This window comes from Cydia pomonella, chromosome 20, assembly GCF_033807575.1.
Source record: "Cydia pomonella isolate Wapato2018A chromosome 20, ilCydPomo1, whole genome shotgun sequence".
NCBI classification, from domain to species: domain Eukaryota; kingdom Metazoa; phylum Arthropoda; class Insecta; order Lepidoptera; family Tortricidae; genus Cydia; species Cydia pomonella.
The window spans coordinates 3,103,833-3,121,816 of record NC_084722.1 but is presented as its reverse complement, the minus strand read 5'-3'; the positions used below and the strand labels follow the sequence as shown (position 1 = coordinate 3,121,816).

The 17,984-nt window shown below is 37.9% G+C and overlaps 1 protein-coding gene across 6 annotated transcripts in view; it reads right to left on the bottom strand.

Moving 5' to 3' along the window:
* LOC133528957 (rhomboid-related protein 2) overlaps nucleotides 1-17,984 on the bottom strand; it is a 48,943-nt gene that overhangs the window by 11,849 nt on the left and 19,110 nt on the right. For 2 of the 6 annotated variants that reach the window (XM_061866489.1, XM_061866492.1), the window contains one exon: nucleotides 17,076-17,117. The exons of the other annotated variants lie outside the window; for them this stretch is intronic. In XM_061866489.1, coding sequence (XP_061722473.1) covers nucleotides 17,076-17,117 — 42 coding nt within the window. The remainder of the gene's footprint in view (nucleotides 1-17,075; nucleotides 17,118-17,984) is intronic. 6 annotated transcript variants of the gene reach the window in all.

The following is a 17,984-nucleotide window of genomic DNA, read 5'->3' as shown; positions in this document are numbered from 1 at the left end:
CTACTATCATCACCATTTTTGCACTTAACCCACATCTATCCAACATAGCACTTGACAAAGTACTACAAAGACATTAAAATTTAATTAAACATCACTTGCATAAGAATGCCCTTAATTAATACAGTAATCAGTAATTTTGTTTAGTAAAACAGGTGTTTAGTTGCGTGACTGCAATGGTAAACTGATGGTTGCTAAGAAACTTTGAGCGGGAAGCGCGTTATGCCAAAGCGCGCATTCAATTCAATGTTTTGTGATTGTAACTGATCAATATTGAACTTTATCTGGTTCCAATAAGGGTCAGGAGCGTTCAGTTAATGATCGGTGATGGTACAGGGTCATTTTATTATGTGGATATTTGTTTGTACTCGTTGAAGATCACGATTAAACAGAGTACTCATTCAAGGCCAACATTCTCATCTTTATCCGTATGTGTTTATGCATGTTGAAGCGGAAGTAATAAATTTATATGTATAAAGAATAATTAATGCATTTGTTGGTTATTAAACGTGCGAGATATGAGAAGGTCTCAGTTTCAGCTCGGGCAAAATGATTTCATGTCTGTCCGGCTTCTCCTCTACAGGTAGCAGTTCTCAACGGATTCTCGTGAATTTTGTGAGGAGGTTCTATATTGAATATCGTGACAATAATCAAAATCTTCTTAATGTGTTTATATGACTGTTTGGTTTCTGAATAAACAAAAAAAAAGTTTCGCGAGGTATACACATCATACAGCCACTAGATTTAAGTGTATAATATTAAAGCATATATTTACAAGGTTGTAAAGTACTTTAAACGACTGCTAGGTATCTAATAATTTTCAGCGGAAGGACTCTTACTTTGAAATCATACCATATTTGGAATTATTTCGAAGGCCAAACCAGTTGTTAAAACTTTTTAGCAATTAAATTTTCCTACTAAATATTCTTAGATACTTATCAAGATTACTATTGCATTGTTCATCCTCATAATGAAGCACTTATCCTTATCCTCAAAGGTACCAATTAGCCTCTCGCCGTGACTTTGTCGCAACCAATCTCGTCCCCTATCTAAAGCCACATAAAGGTAATTTTTGTATAAATTGTTGGTTTTATCTCGAATGAAACGGTTTCAAATTGCTCGGTTAACAGTTTAATGAATGACAAATTGCACCTATGCTCTTTGACATGTCTTTTATTAGTCATTCACAAAGTCAGTCCAAGGCATAATTCTACATGCTTTAGAAATTTCCTTCCTCAATTAAATTTTTTGATTGTTTGTTTTATGAATAATAAACCACATGCATTTTGACCACAGAGATTTTTCATAAGGACATTGTTAATATTACTTTTTACCTCTACCTTCTCCTTTGATGTAGACGTTTGACAGTCACAGATTAGAGAAAGTCGCCCCAGGAAAATATTTATGACGGTATCCTAATCCATATTTATCGCATCGCATATAGCTTCACCTTCAATCAAATATTTTTACCCTCATCTCATACAACCCTTAACTAAAGATGTAGGTACAGCGCCATCTACGTGACTTATCCTGAACTAGTTAAACCAAGAGCTAAGTCAATCCTGCGCATCGATCTAACAGTTTGATACAGTAGCCGATAGAGCCCTATCGCAGCTATGTTAGCGCAGCCGCGCTTACAGTACCGGTACTACGTAATTTAGGTACAGTCGACGTCAAAAATGTACTAACACTTTGGCACCTTACTCCTTTGTAAAAGTGAAAGTGTAAATACATCTTTGGCCTCGACTACCTACCCAATGATTACGAGTACCCTTAAGCTGAAAGGGCGTAAAATAGATGAACATCAATGTATGCACGATTCGACGATGCACAAGCTAAAGTGCCGTTAGTTTATGAGTACGGGCGTTGTGATAATAATGAAAACATAGGTTGTAAACATTATAGTGTTTTATGCGGGATTGCTACAAATGGGTATGAGATCGCAACAAGTTAGTTTTAGATTTTTCAGTGACCACAGGGTAAATTTCCTAATGTTTCTCAATGTAATTTATTTGTTACCTCTATTGCACGTTATGTTTTTAAGGCTTTTGGCTCCGCTTGGCTACCTAACCTACCTACCAAGGTTAAATTATTCAAAGGACAGACCCAGAATGAGTTTGTGACGCCGATGGTCGTATGTTTAGGTTTTACAAATGAACTACGGGTCATGCGAATCTATCCGGCTAGGGTAATAACTCATAAAAGCTCGTGTTTATGTGGGTCTTTTTATTTTTAAACAACAGTTTTAGCTTACTGTAAGATACAACGGCTAATAATATTTGCTTTCATGTTTCAATAACGCACACACAGTCACACTTGCATATTATTTTCCCCTCTCACGTATATGAAGGTATATATCACACTAGAAGGGGCAAAGTGTAACAGTGCCTGATGGCACTAGAGGTTCTATTTTCATAGAAATTTGATGTTTTTGGTAGCCCTTTCACATTTTGTGTTAGCTGATCGACGTTTAGGTTGATAAATTATATTTAAAAAAAAAATTGCATCGCAACGCATTATCTGTAGTACTCTAGTCAATATTAGTTCAAAGTTTCAAACACTAAATGTCATCGAAAGATGAGATGGGTGCCGATAATATGCAGTCGTATCTTACACTTACTAAAAAAATCAAATGTGCAGTAATTTATGCAAATCATTGGATTATCCTGTCATCGCGTAGCTAAGTCTGTCAATAAGTGCAGAACTGGTTTATACGCAGATGCCGACGGGAAAAACAAAAGGATTTACCGTGTGAATTGTATATTAGAACTGCATTAAATTCCTTTTAAAGATTAACGTAAGTTGCGATATAAATATACTACCTTTTACTCACGTCATTATCATCACATAAATCTGTCTAAAACGCAAGAACATATTTAAAAAATCTAAGACTGTCGAAGGAAAACATCGTGAGGAAACCTGCATACATCTGCGAAGAAATTCAAAGGTGTATGTGAAGTCCCCAATACGCATTGGGCTAGCTAGGGGACTATAGCCTAAGCCCTCTCGCGCATGAGAGGAGGCCTGTGCCCAGCAGTGGGACTTATATAGGCTGAATTATTATTATTATTAAGACTGTGGAAAGGTATTAAGCACTACGAGTAAATATTCCCTAGTTACATAGGTATATTTCACTAAAATCAATGTGATGTTCCTGATTTCATATAATGCAATCTGTTTCTTACTCTATGTTTTGATCAATGAATGATTCCCTAGACAGTATAATCATACTTCGTATTAGAGTAAAAAGTAAAGTACCAATATAAGGTACCGCAACATCTTATATTGTACAAAATTCAATGGACATAACATTTAATACATAAAAAGAACACATTTGAATTATTTTAGATCTCGATGCAATGAACATTTACTTCGACTCATTTCTTTTCTAGGGAGAACTGACCTAGGTCGCTAGATAAACTTTTCAATAGACAAATACGAATATGCCTATGACATATACTTTTTAAAAGTACCTATATTTCCACAGACAATATTTGGAGAGACAACATTTACTTTCTTTTTTTAATCTTACCTCTTAAAAATTAGATATAAACATTTGTATGAAATGAAAATGTTGTATAAAATATACGTAAATCGTCTTTAGCCCACGCCGATATTATTAAAGTTTAAATCTATTTTTTTTAAAGAAAGTAAATGTTTTCCCGCCGAACATTGTCCGTGAAAATATAGTTTAAAAAAGTATTAATTTGACCTATGTATAATGTAATTTACACCTTGAGATGGCTAGCAATGTTTACAGATGCGTAAACCATGTTTGATTTATTACAGTCACGCACTGTTCCCAACTCGCAAGACTAAATCTACAACTACAAGCTCTTAAGCTATAATTAACACCTAATCATCGTCCACACTGCTGAGAATTTCTAAACCTTATTGCTAAAGCCATTAGTACCACTACGTCCTATACCGAGCTACTGTAACGAAAATGCTGGTCGCTACCAGTGTTTGAACATGTTAATATGACCATACATGAAAATAGCGCCTCCTTATATTATTGAAATGAATATTGCCTACAAATGCCTAGGGGTTGATGACTTCACTCTAAAAGCAACGTCTACGTTCTAAAATTAGCGTAGGTATATGTATCCACTTGAATCTAAGTACCTATCATGAGCTATTAGTGCTATCTGCATTGCTTTCAATAAATTCCACTTTGGCTCATCATCACCATTTAGTGATGACACATTTTATCTAAGGCGTGACCGCGTGAGTGCAGTAGATAGTAGTCAGAATTGGGGAACAACTGCTTAATAACTAACGATCCACGCCATGTAACTACTTACTAGCTATTCTACGAGTACTTATAATAACATACCTATGGCTTACGCCTAAGCTACTGTACGTACAATTACCCACATCTTGGGGTCTGACTTGCTCCGTTGCTTCCGTTATACAAGCGAGCAGTTACCGCCACACTGGCTAGGTGTTCTGGGACCTCACTAGCGTAATATACTATAAGATACTGCTAAGCTACTGTATGTACAATTACCCACATCTTGGGGTCTGTCTTGCTCCGTCGCTCCCGTTATACAAGCGAGCAGTTACCGCCACACTGGCTAGGTGTTCTGGGACCTCACTAGCGTAATATACTATAAGATACTGCTAAGCTACTGTATGTACAATTACCCACATCTTGGGGTCTGTCTTGCTCCGTCGCTCCCGTTATACAAGCGAGCAGTTACCGCCACACTGGCTAGGTGTTCTGGGACCTCACTAGCGTAATATACTATAAGATACTGCTAAGCTACTGTATGTACAATTACCCACATCTTGGGGTCTGTCTTGCTCCGTCGCTCCCGTTATACAAGCGAGCAGTTACCGCCACACTGGCTAGGTGTTCTGGGACCTCACTAGCGTAATATACTATAAGATACTGCTAAGCTACTGTATGTACAATTACCCACATCTTGGGGTCTGTCTTGCTCCGTCGCTCCCGTTATACAAGCGAGCAGTTACCGCCACACTGGCTAGGTGTTCTGGGACCTCACTAGCGTAATATACTATAAGATACTGCTAAGCTACTGTATGTACAATTACCCACATCTTGGGGTCTGACTTGCTCCGTCGCTCCCGTTATACAAGCGAGCAGTTACCCCCACACTGGCTAGGTGTTCTGGGACCTCACTAGCGCAATATACTATAAGATACTGCTAAGCTACTGTATGTACAATTACCCACATCTTGGGGTCTGACTTGCTCCGTCGCTTCCGTTATACAAGCGAGCAGTTACCTCCACACTGGCTAGGTGTTCTGGGACCTCACTAGCGTAATATACTATAAGATACTGCTAAGCAACTGTATGTACAATTACCCACATCTTGGGGTCTGACTTGCTCCGTCGCTTCCGTTATACAAGCGAGCAGTTACCGCCACACTGGCTAGGTGTTCTGGGACCTCACTAGCGTAATATACTATAAGATACTGCTAAGATACTGTATGTACAATTACCCACATCTTGGGGTCTGACTTGCTCCGTCGCTCCGTTATACAAGCGAGCAGTTACCCCCACACAGGCTAGGTGTTCTGGGACCTCACTAGCGTAATATACTATAAGATACTGCTAAGCTACTGTATTGACAATTACCCACATCTTGGGGTCTGACTTGCTTCGTCGCTCCCGTTATACCAGCGAGCAGTTACCCCCACACTGGCTAGGTGTTCTGGGAACTCACTAGCGTAATATACTAGAAGATACTGCTAAGCTACTGTATTGACAATTACGCACATCTTGGGGTCTGACTTGCTCCGTCGCTCCCGTTATACAAGCGAGCAGTTACCCCCACACTGGCTAGGTGGGGACTTGCGACTTCAGTAACATCATGGATCCTAGGTAACAGAAGATATCAGAATAAACACTTAGTTTAGACTTATAGTCCAGATCTGAACAGTAAGCTATTCCTGCAATTGTCTGTAACTTGTTTTGTGAGTCAAATAACACAAAAAAAAACAAATACGTACTATTTTTGTAATGCAGTTTTAAAACAATTTGGAGATAAGAGTCACAGTCAGTCTAAGCTAACTATGCGTCTATTGTGACAGCCCTTTAAAGTTCATTACTGATGCCCGTTGAATCTAGGAAATTCCAGATTCTTTGGGCCGTAATGTTCTGTACCTCACTACCTGGTCGAAGTGGCACTCAAAGGCCCGAAACCCCAATAATAATAATAATAACTATGCGTCGCATTTGCAGTCACAAAATGTGGAACTTCATGCATATGGCATATTCCTACAGAAGACGTATACCTAATATCTGTGTATGACTTTGGTTTTGTGGCAGTGAATGGGATAATGAATGCTGACACAAAACAATACCCAAACCGCAAATAAGGTAGGTACGTACGACGGTAGGTAATGACGACCGATCTGGCCTAGTGGGTAGTGACCCTGCCTATGAAGCCGATGGTCCCGGGTTCAAATCCTGGTAAGGGCATTTATTCGTGTGATGAGCATGGATATTTGTTCCCGAGTCATGGGTGTTTTCTATGTATTTAAGTATTTATACATATTTATATATTATTAGAGATGTGCCGACTACGGTTTTGGCCGACTAGCCGACTAGCCGACTAGTCGGCAGTCAGGTGGCCGACTAGTCGGCCGACTAGTCGGCGTAGCCGACTATGGTCTTCGCCTAAGTTCGGGCGTAATCGGAAACGTTCGGGTCGCCTGATTCGCTGCCGCACGTGGTTGCGTTTTCATGTTTTGACTAGTTTTGTTTACCTTTCCGATTCACTTGTTGCTCCGGTGTGTTATTATTAGAAAAACATACATAACGAATCGTAATTGTTGTTTAAAAGTTTAAATAAACAAGTAGTGATCTTTATAAACATTATGACTAAAAGAAAATCACGCGTGTGGACATTTTTTGACGATGTTGAAGATGATTCAAGTAAAGTGAAGTGTAATCAATGCCAAGTACTTATTTCGCGAGGTGGACTGGGTAAATCGGCAAACACTTCGAGTATGGTGGTTTTTTTATTTTATTTCCTTATTTTTTTGGAAGATCTAGGCAGCCGACTATTCGGCTCATTTTGCCGACTAGTCGCCGACTAGTCGCCGACTATAAATGTGGCCGGATAGTCGGCTTTCCCGACTAGTCGGCGACTAGTCGGCACATCTCTATATATTATATATATCGTTGTCTAAGTACCCTCAACATAAGCCTTATTGAGCTTACTGTGAGACTTAGTCAATTTGTGTAATAATGTCCTATAATACTTAACACATAATTTGTGTCTATTAATAGGTAGGTAACCTATTATTTAATAGACAAATATTATAGGAAATAAAATAAATAAATAAATATTATAGGACATTCTTACATAGATTGAGCTCAAGAAGGCTTTTGTAGGTGAGGGGTTATATCTATTATTTGTTACCATACATGTCAAATTCTTATGAACATATGTCGTTCCCAGTGGCTTAGAAATACATTTCATTGGTTACAGCTAAAGCAGACGTTTTCTGTATAGATTTTCGTATATTGACCCACCTGTTCTATCTCTATTGCACAGTGACATTGACAACCGGCATCATGGGCAGGACTATGGAAGGTAGAGGCAAGGAACAAAATCTCCATATACCAAAAAGTGTCCGACAAAAAAACCATAAATAAGTTGCGCTACAATACCTAGAAAACTTGAGAGAAAAATCTAATCATAGACAGTGCACTTCAATATATAACGCCTAGGTTCTTAGCTACTCTAGCGCTACTCTGGAGAGATTTGGAACTATTATTGACAGTTGGACACTTTTGCAACAATTCTGCCTAAGGAGTTTCTCTTCGTTGCCTCTACCTTCCATAGGCGGGACTATTGTGTTGAGTTGACATATAAATGTAAGTTTTACCCACGTCTCGACGTGTCTACGGAATTCCTCGTTATATTTTCTTTTTCTTGGATTTTGTTGATGAGATATGAAGGCCGGGGTCCTATGGAACAATTTGACTTTTAAACTATTTTTATTATAGGAATTACTTTCGTTAACTACATCGACATTTGTATTTACCGAAAATTTAAATTAGTTATGTATATGCTAGTTTTTAATATCTACAATATCTTCTATAAATTCTACAATGATGTCATTGAGTCATCATACAAAAGTACAATACTAAATGCACTATCTATACCTATACGCTACTATGACCAATACATACAAGGCGAGGTGATAACCTGATAAGGGATTAGATATGTATGTTGTACCTACTTATCCCTTGTTGCTCTTTTCAAAGATATCAGATCATGTATGATCGGGGAACTACTTTACTGATGAATACGATACCAGTCCGATTTTGTAACGATTGTTTTAGTTGGGATAGGTTGGGGTCTCTTTGTGGTGCAATAGCTGACTATGTTTACTGACTAATTGAGGTCACAGCACTGATATTGTCGGCTATCCTGACATTTTAGTCATCCATGCGATAGGTAAGAATTGTAAGCGCGGGAACGGGATACAATAAAAATATAATTAAATTGTATTGCACGATACAAAATTAGAAATGGTAATTTGGAAAAATCTACTAATTTTACTCGTATGGATTAACTTTTTCTTTTTTTTTTTCATAACATGACGTCTACTCAGCATGTTTAGAATGAATTACTATTGTCCCGATCTCTTGACCCCTGGATGATGGAACTAATTACAGAGCTTCGTTCATTCAAAAATTCAAATTCTATCAAGCATCATCCTTAAATAACGGCCTTTGTAAACAGATAATCCGAAATACGTTACATTACACGCATATCTATGTATAACGTATGACAGGATAAGCTGTAGATAAGATATAATAAATTACAATGCATCGCTAAACCTGGAAACTGACAAGGTTGCGAAAATAAGTATAAAAACCAGAAAAAATAGGAAGAGCTCTGTATTGAGCTAGAATACATACTTCAACAGAATTCATACTTTAACAGGATAAAATGACAAGCCATTGCGTACCGCGTGGAAAATGTTACCCGAGCCGAAGGCGAGGGTGGCAAACACGCGGGATGGAATGTCCTACGATTCCTCCCGTGGTGCGCAAACTATTTTTCTGCTCGACGGAGGCGGAAAGCGGCAACTTCGTTTAGTTAAAGTTGACGCTTTCCGCCCGGAGGACAGAAAACAATATTATTAAGTAGATCTATACTCAAGTTTTTTTTTTTTGGGTTCTACAACCTACAATAAGTCTCGTAAGAAATAAAAACGCATTTAAATCGTTGAACTGTTATAAAGTGTATGGTAAAAAAAACACATTGAAGCCTTTTTTTACAATTATGGCCTGGATGTCAGTCCTATAAGCCAGGGGTCTCCAATTTTATTTACCTGAGGGCCAATATTGCACCTCAGAAACTTTCGCGAGGGCCACCATCGGTTCCTAACGCTCCACTCTCACTTGGAGCCTGGGATCCGTTTGGCAACCTTTCGCGCGCCGGACCGTGGCCTGTCGGGTTGGGTGTCCGCGGGCCAGATTGGAACACCTCGCGGGCCGGATTCGGCCCCCGAGCCGGGGTTTGGAGACCACTGCTATAAGCCGTTAGACGATAAGGATAGGACTGGTCATTTAAGCCATTACACATGAGAAGTTTTTGTTACTTTTCTAAGTTACATATTGGTGTTTTTAATATGAATACTTTAGAACTTCGTTCGGCCGTTAGGCATGTGAAAATTAGTTTTGGAATAACCTAACTACTTATTCTAGTGCATGCATATTATTACTCATTTAAGAAATAAGATAAAAAAAAAACTTGTACGCTATATGGTAACCAATTTACCGAGTAAATCGGTTATCTGGTAAGGTCAATGTTACCAATTATTTCGTCCCAGGTTTAAGGCACGTACGGAGATAAAGACATAATAACGCATTGTGACTGGAATATGTTATATGGGGATAAGCTAGTTTTGATAAAATCTAGCCAGACTAACTAACTGTAGGTCTATTATTTAGGAAGGGGCGTAATGCATGGGCATAGGCACACGCAGGAGGGAGGGCGCCTCGAGCTCAAGTTTTACATACAATGTATGCCCCTCTGCGGCGTCGACGCCCTCATTTAGCAAGCATTAGAGCATGGATTACCTTTTCCAATTCCAAGTAACAATGTACGTAAGAAACAACTTTTTTTTTCGTACGTTACGTCCGTATACACAAAACAAGCCAGTATAATAGCGCTGTGAACTATGTACATTGTACATACTCGTAAAATGCTAATTGAATGGGTAACGTACTCCTTACGCATACATAATTAAATAAAATTTGGGTAATAACTATACATCGTTGGACAAAAGATGTAAGATAAAACGACTACTTATTGGCATCTAGATGACCTTACCCAATAATTTATACCAACCGGTTATTCCAATCTAGTTATTAAACTTTGCTGTAGTAACGATTACCCTGGGGATTATCCAGCCGCAACATAATAATAATAATAATATTCTTTATTGTGCACAATGAAAACATGATTAAATACAGCAATTAACATCAGCAATAACACAACAACAGCACACACACACACAGCAAGCGTATTATGGAATGTATGGATGGCTTTATACACGTGATAAAATAACACCGAGGGATAAAAAGCGACGGATACGAAAAAAAGCGCGGGAAACGTGAAACGCGGCGGTCCAGTTTTAGGTTTCTTGTAAATTTAATTTCCATTTTAATATTATAGATCAGGGAATCAGTAATTTGTATATAATTTTTCACATAGTTTGTATATATTGTTGTATTTGTATATATAATTAGTGTAATTTCGTCGTAGTTGGTAAGTTTTTTCGTATATATGTAATGGGGGATGACGATCCTCCCGACCCTGGAGGTGATAACCTCCAGGTCGGAAGTAATGTTATTATCGATTCAGCAATGGACACGGACTCTTCTGTGGGGAGCAGAAGTGAATTGAAAAGAAATAAGAGTCACAAAAGATGCAAAACATGTAATAAAAAAAGAAGGAAAAATAATGGCGGGGACTATTCGTGCGATTGTCAGAACATCATACAAGAAACCCAAGCTCCTTCAAACTCTAACATTCAGGTTACCAAAAACTCTTCGGATAACTTAAATACAAAAAATGACTCTTCTAATACCAAGGTTGGCAGGAATTTATTTTCATCTTCCGATGTTGCTCCCTTCACGGTGCACGTACAAATGAAACAAACAGATGCAAAATCATCTCTGCACCCGGTGTCCTTTGGGAAATTTTTACTAAAAAAAGGCTTCAGAAACATTATAAATGGAAGTGTTAAGCGCATTGGTAGGACACGTATAGCGATGTCGTTTTCAAATTACGTTGACGCAAACTTATTTGTTACTGATACGTGTCTTGAATCAGAAAATCTTACCGCTTACATTCCGTCGTTTTCTGTGACCCGTATGGGCTTGGTTCGCGGTATTCCAGCACAGTGGTCGGAGGAGGAAATAGTTTCCAACATTTCCGTGCCCATGGGGTGTGGAAAAGTATTAAAAGTACGACGTTTGAACCACAGAGTTGTGGTTAACGGTTCTGTTACCTGGCAACCCTCAGAGACAGTTGTATTGACATTTGACGGTCAAGTATTACCGAAACGAGTCTTTTCATGCTACAACTCTCTTGCCGTTGAATTGTACATTTTTCCTACCATTCAATGCTTTTTATGCTGTAAATTTGGACATACCAAAAATAACTGTCGTTCGAAGCCTAAATGTTTCAAGTGCGGGGAAATGCATCCTGGAAATACCTGTGCAGTGGAGGAGGAGGATGCCATTTGCTGTTTATGCAATGGCTTTCACTTTGCCACAAACAGGTCATGCCCAGAACATGTAAGGCAAAAAGAAATTAAAGTCAGTATGGCAAATAACTGCATCTCCTATGGAGAAGCCGTTAAACTGCACCCAGCTATATCGAAATCGTTTGCTGATATGGTTAAGTCACAACCACATATACAATCAAATTTACCACATAATAGTACTCAAAATTCAGTTACAAACCCTAGTTCGAATATGCGCCCTCCTAGCCATAGCAGCAGAAAAACTATTTTGTTGAAACCTCGTCCTTCTGTTAAAAAGACTACCCATGGCTATGATGTGGCTGCACATCGGGCCATAATAAGTGAATACTCCATCCCTTCTCCTGCAAACGGTTGTGCTCTACGTCAGGAAACAGAAAAGGAAGAACGAGTAGTAATCGCCGAGTCTATTGAGGCCTTAAGAACTCTTTTGTCCATGCCAAACCTTACTTTACCGTCCCACGTTGCCCCTATGATTGACTCTCTTACATTTGCAATTAAAAACAATGGACAATATAATACAATGGAATTGCAGAAGCATAATCAATAAAAAACATGATTTCATTCATTTACTAAATAAATTTAAACCTTGTGTTTTTGCCCTATCTGAGACATGGCTCAAGCCTGGAGCTCTTCTAAGAGCTACTGGCTATTCATGCCTCAGAGAGGACCGTCCTGACGGGTGGGGTGGAGTAGCTTTACTCGTCAGGAATTCTGAATCATTTTCATCTCTTCATCTCCCATCTCATAGTGATGATTTTTCAATTATTGCTGCCATTGTAAATAACATCTGCATCCTCTCTGTATATATTCCTCATCAATCATCTTCTATTTTTAATGAATTAGAACAAATAATTTCCTCTCTACCTAGGCCCTTGTTGATTCTAGGAGATTTCAATTCACACCATCAGTTTTGGGGCAGTTCAGTATCCAACTATAATGGACATCGTGTTTTAAAAATCTTAGATGATCACAATCTTTGTGTCCTAAATACTGGCTCTCCAACTCGCCGTACAGCGCCTACAGAATCACCCAGCGCTGTTGATCTATCCATTTGCTCTGCTGAACTGGCATCTTCTTTCACCTGGCAAACTCTAGATTCTACATTTGGTAGTGATCATTTTCCAATTATAGTCTCATTTCCTTCATCTACACGACCATCTCCGAAACCTAGCCCTAGGCTTAAATACAATCTATGTAATGCTGACTGGAAAAACTTTAAATGCTGTGTAGAGAAGAAATTATTGTTTTTGCCTAGTTTAGATCATACTGACGTAGTTGGTTGCTCGGTTGCTTTGGCCCGGGTGATCACAGAAGCAGCTGATGATGTATTTCCTGTAAAAAATACTGTAATTAATAAAATCCCCTCTCCTCCTTGGTGGGATCAGGATTGTTCCCAAGCCATTAAACAACGAAAGGAGGCTGAAAAACTTTATCGTCATTTTATGACTACTGAAAACTTTGAGTCTTACATGCAGGTCGCACGTGATACTAAAAAATTGTTACGTAGGAAGAAATATGAAGGTTGGAGACGATTCTGTGCGTCTCTCAATCCTAATGTAAAACCTTCCATAGTTTGGAACAACATCAAAAGGTTCAGACATGCATTCAATGAACCCTCAAGGCGTACACTGCCTCCTAATCTTGCACAACAATTTATAGACAGACTAGCACCTTCATCTGTTCCTGAAGAGTTTGTGTTCCAACCTGCAACCTTTTTATATGATCCTTCCTTAGACTCCACTTTTAATTGCCCTTTTAAAATGGAGGAACTAAAAGGTGTTTTAAGCAATTTAAAAGATAGTGCTCCTGGTGAAGATGGTGTGCCTTACTCATTTTTAGTAAATGCCAGTGATGGCATACTTACTTATTATCTGAGCATAATAAATTCGGTTATCCAGTCCGGTATAGTCCCAGATTCATGGAGATCCCAGATAGTTATTCCTATTTTAAAACCCAATAAACCAGCATCAGATGTTTCTTCCTATCGCCCTATTGCCCTTTCCTCAGTATTTGCAAAAGTAGCTGAACACTTAATTAAAAACAGGCTAGAATTTTTTGTTGAAAAGAACCATTTATTATCTCATAGTCAGTTTGGATTCCGAAAAGGTAGATCTACTTATGATAGTTTGTCAATATTAATTGCAGATATACGACTGGCATTTTCTAAAAATGAGTCAGTAGTAGCTGCTTTTCTGGATATAAGTGCTGCTTATGATAATGTATTAGTTTCAGTGTTACAGGAAAAGCTTTTCAAGTTAGGCATTCCACAAATGTTAAGTCATTTTGTAATAAACCTTTTATCTGAACGGTCCATCAGTCTTATAAATGACAACAATAGAATTTCTCGTTTAGTGTGGAGAGGACTACCACAAGGGTCTGTATTAAGTCCATTATTATACAATATCTATACATCTGATTTAGAGTCATCTCTAAATGGTACTGTTAGGGTCTTACAGTATGCCGATGATTTATTACTTTATTCATCAAATCTTTCTCCTGAACAGGCTAGTAGATCAGTCACTTGTTCCTTATGTTTCTTGAGGTCATGGTTAGATTCTAATGGTTTAGAACTTTCTGTTCCTAAAAGTGTTGTAGTTTTATTTACTAGAAAACTATTTCCTCCTCCAATCAATGTGCAATTTGATAACTACTCCATTTCAGTAAAAGATAAAACTAAATTCCTTGGTGTCATTTTAGATAGTAAATTAACAGGCCTCCCACATTGTGAGTACATAGTTTCTAAATGTGAAAAAAATATTAATATCCTTAGGTGTGTTTCTGGAGTTTGGTGGGGTTCCCATCCTTTTTGTATGAAACTAATGTACAATGCCTTAATAAGAAGCATTTTAGATTATGGGACATTTTTGTTAGAGCCTGGATATGTCGTTGGCTTCCAAAAACTAGATCATATTCAATCTAAAGCCTTGAGAATAATTTGTGGTGCCATGAAATCAAGCCCTATCAATGCTATGCAAGTTGAGTGTTGTGAGCCTCCGCTCCATTTACGACGCCAATATCTTTGTGATAGATTTATTTTCCGTTGCTCCCAATTCTCTAATCACCAACTCTGGATTATCTTGTCTAACCTTCTACTTCAAATAAGTACATCCAACTATTGGAAACACAAGAGCCCTCCTTGCTTAATCAAAAGTTTTCAAAAACTTAAATCTATTTCAGCTCCCACTGTTAGCTCTTCATCACTTCCCATTTTTCAGCATGAATATGAGTCTCTTATACTAGTTCCACCAGTTCTCCTGGATATAGGTATATCAAAGAATGATATAGATCAAAATCAACAATTTCTGAGTTTTATTGATACTGATTGTCAGGGTGCTAACCATATGTATACAGATGCTTCTAAGATGTCCACCAATGGTTGTGTCGGTATTGGTGTGCTTCACATTCAATCTAATATTTACCAAAAGATAAAATTGCCTCCAGAATCCTCTGTGTATAGTGGTGAGTGCTTTGGAATCCTTAAAGCATTAGAGTTTATCATCATAATGCATCTTAAAAAAACAGTCATTTTTTCAGACTCTTTAAGTTCTCTTCAATCAATATCTAAATTTCCTTTCAAATCTAAATCTAATAACCCAATTATTTATCAAATCCGTAGTCTACTTCAAAAATGTCATCTTAAAGGTTACTCGGTTTCCATTGCCTGGATCCCTGGACACAGAGGGATTAAAGGTAATGAAAGGGTGGATGACTTAGCTCGAGATGCCATTAGTTCTGGAGACATGTTTCCATTTAAGAATGTTGTTGAAGACCTGTTGGCACTGCCTAAAATATACCTAAGAAAGGAATGGACAAAATTATGGGCATCTGGTGCGGGTGCCACTGCGTTACATTATCGGAGCATACAAAGATCAATTCCTGCCAAACCTTGGTTTGCAAAAATCTCTTTGCCAAAGCCTGCAACCAGTATGTTAATTCGAATGAGATTGGGTCACGTATGTACACCGGAACACCTGAAACTACAAAATCGCGTGGCCAGTTCCGCATGTATTTGTGGAGCTGATCCCGCTGATCTTAATCATATATTCTTTTCAGGTAATTGTAACCTGTATGACCGTTCTATATTATTAAGACAGCTGTCAGATTTAAAAGTTCCGTTTCCCACATCTATTAGAACACTCCTGTATATTAATAATTCTTCTCCATATATATTTAAATCATTGTATTCATTCCTTTCACGTCATAATATAAAATTATAATTTATTATAATATATTACCATTCCCTGATCCTTGTCCAAATTCCGACATATCCGTTATAATGTAATCCTTTAATTCCGTTTCCCCGTTTTACTCGTTTGGCTGAATGCGCCAGGAGCGCGATGCCATAAAAAAAAAAAAAAAAAAAAAAAAAAGCGACGGATACCGTTTTATCACGCTGTCATAGACAAGAACAGCCAGGTGTTACATTCAATAGTCTTACGTATATTTGGCATTAGTATAGATGCATAAAATAAGCCTGTTCGTAAATAATCTTTACCTACAACGTTTTTAAAGTGTGTCCATATTACTATAAATCTAATTAGATTTAAGTAGGTAATATGGATAACAAAACACGTATAAGTAATATATTTCCTCTATTAGTTACATATCACGTATCCATGAAAGAAACTATACGCACTTAATATTAAGAACGACGTAATTTCGGCTTTTGTGACTCATTCATTAGATGATGCCTAAGATGACGCAAATGCTCCAAATCGTAATTTCATATGTAGCCTATAAGTTCAGCAGTTCAGCCTGTAAGTTCAGTTGTTCGCGGAACTTCACTTCATAATTCATAAGTACGAGTATATTAAGTCGCGATTATCAAGACGTGATGGTTGAGAAATTATTAACACAACAATGATTACTAAAATAGATGTAATTCGACTTACTAGTACAATAATATAACCTTATAAACAATTAATAATGTAAACTAAAAACTTTGGTGTCGAGACCCTTGGTCCGTGGGGCCCTGGCGCTCTGAGTCTCTTCAAAGATCTGTCTAAGAGACTCAGAGACGCCACAGGAGATCAAAGAGCTGGCAGCTTCCTCGCTCAACGCATCAGTCTAACGATCCAGCGAGGAAATGCTGCCAGCGTCTTCGGTACTATGCCGCAGGGGCCATTTTTAGATTTATTTTAGTTTTAGATTTAATTTAGTCATATTTTAGTTTTAGTTTACAATGATTACTTAAAACATGATGAGATGAAAATGAAGCGGCGATGAAAATGATTAGAAAAACAGAAATGATTGGGACAGATGAACATAAAATGAACCAAAGCAAACAATATAAACAAAACTAGACGGACCACGAAGAGATTTCGGCACGTACAGGAATCCTGGCCCCATCCCTAGTGAACAAAATAGCTTTTAAACACCTTGGTTGGAAAGCAAAATGGAAATATGACAGTTAAGTTGAGCAAAAACAAATTGTACAAGGACATGTTTTAGATTTACACTTTACAGTTATAATTCCAAATGTATTGTGCTAAAGTAAGTGATTTAGCACAAATACATTTTGTAAAGAATTAGGTTACAGTAAAACACGCTTTCATTTTACTTAAACTTGCTAAGAGAAGAAACCGCTATGTTGGCCGAATTCCACGCAAATATTTACTAGCACTCAATCAGTAGTCACTTTACTATAGACAAATTTCTCATTCCCACTTGCAAGGGCGTAGCAAGAGTAAAAGAGATGCTATGATATGAATATAATTATGATCTCGGTGGTTAATTTGGTTTGTTGATGCTGTAGGTATTCTGTGGTGTTTTGGGTTTCCCCATTCAGTCAACTCAGACAATTATATTGCATATATTCTCGCCTCAGACATGGAATTATCTAACTGATGTCATTAATTCTGAATCATAAGATCATAACTGTCCATTTTAAACTAATTTAGGAATATAAAACAATACAAAACTGATATGATATCAAAGTCACCGATTGATACCAACATTAGTCACACGATTTACGGAGAAGTAACCTCTACCTTTTTGCGGCGGTTGAAATGTGTAATTATTAAGTTCAAGTAACCTGTATAACATAGGTCTACAGGACCTGTTGTTGAGTTCTTAGTTGTGTTTTTTTGTTCTAGCCTGTTTGAGTGTACCACTGCTGAGCAAAGGCCTCTCTCCTTGATCTCCACGACTCCCGGGGGCCTACAGCAAAAACCGAAATTCGCAAATTACGGGGATCTTTCTCTTTTACTCTATGACGA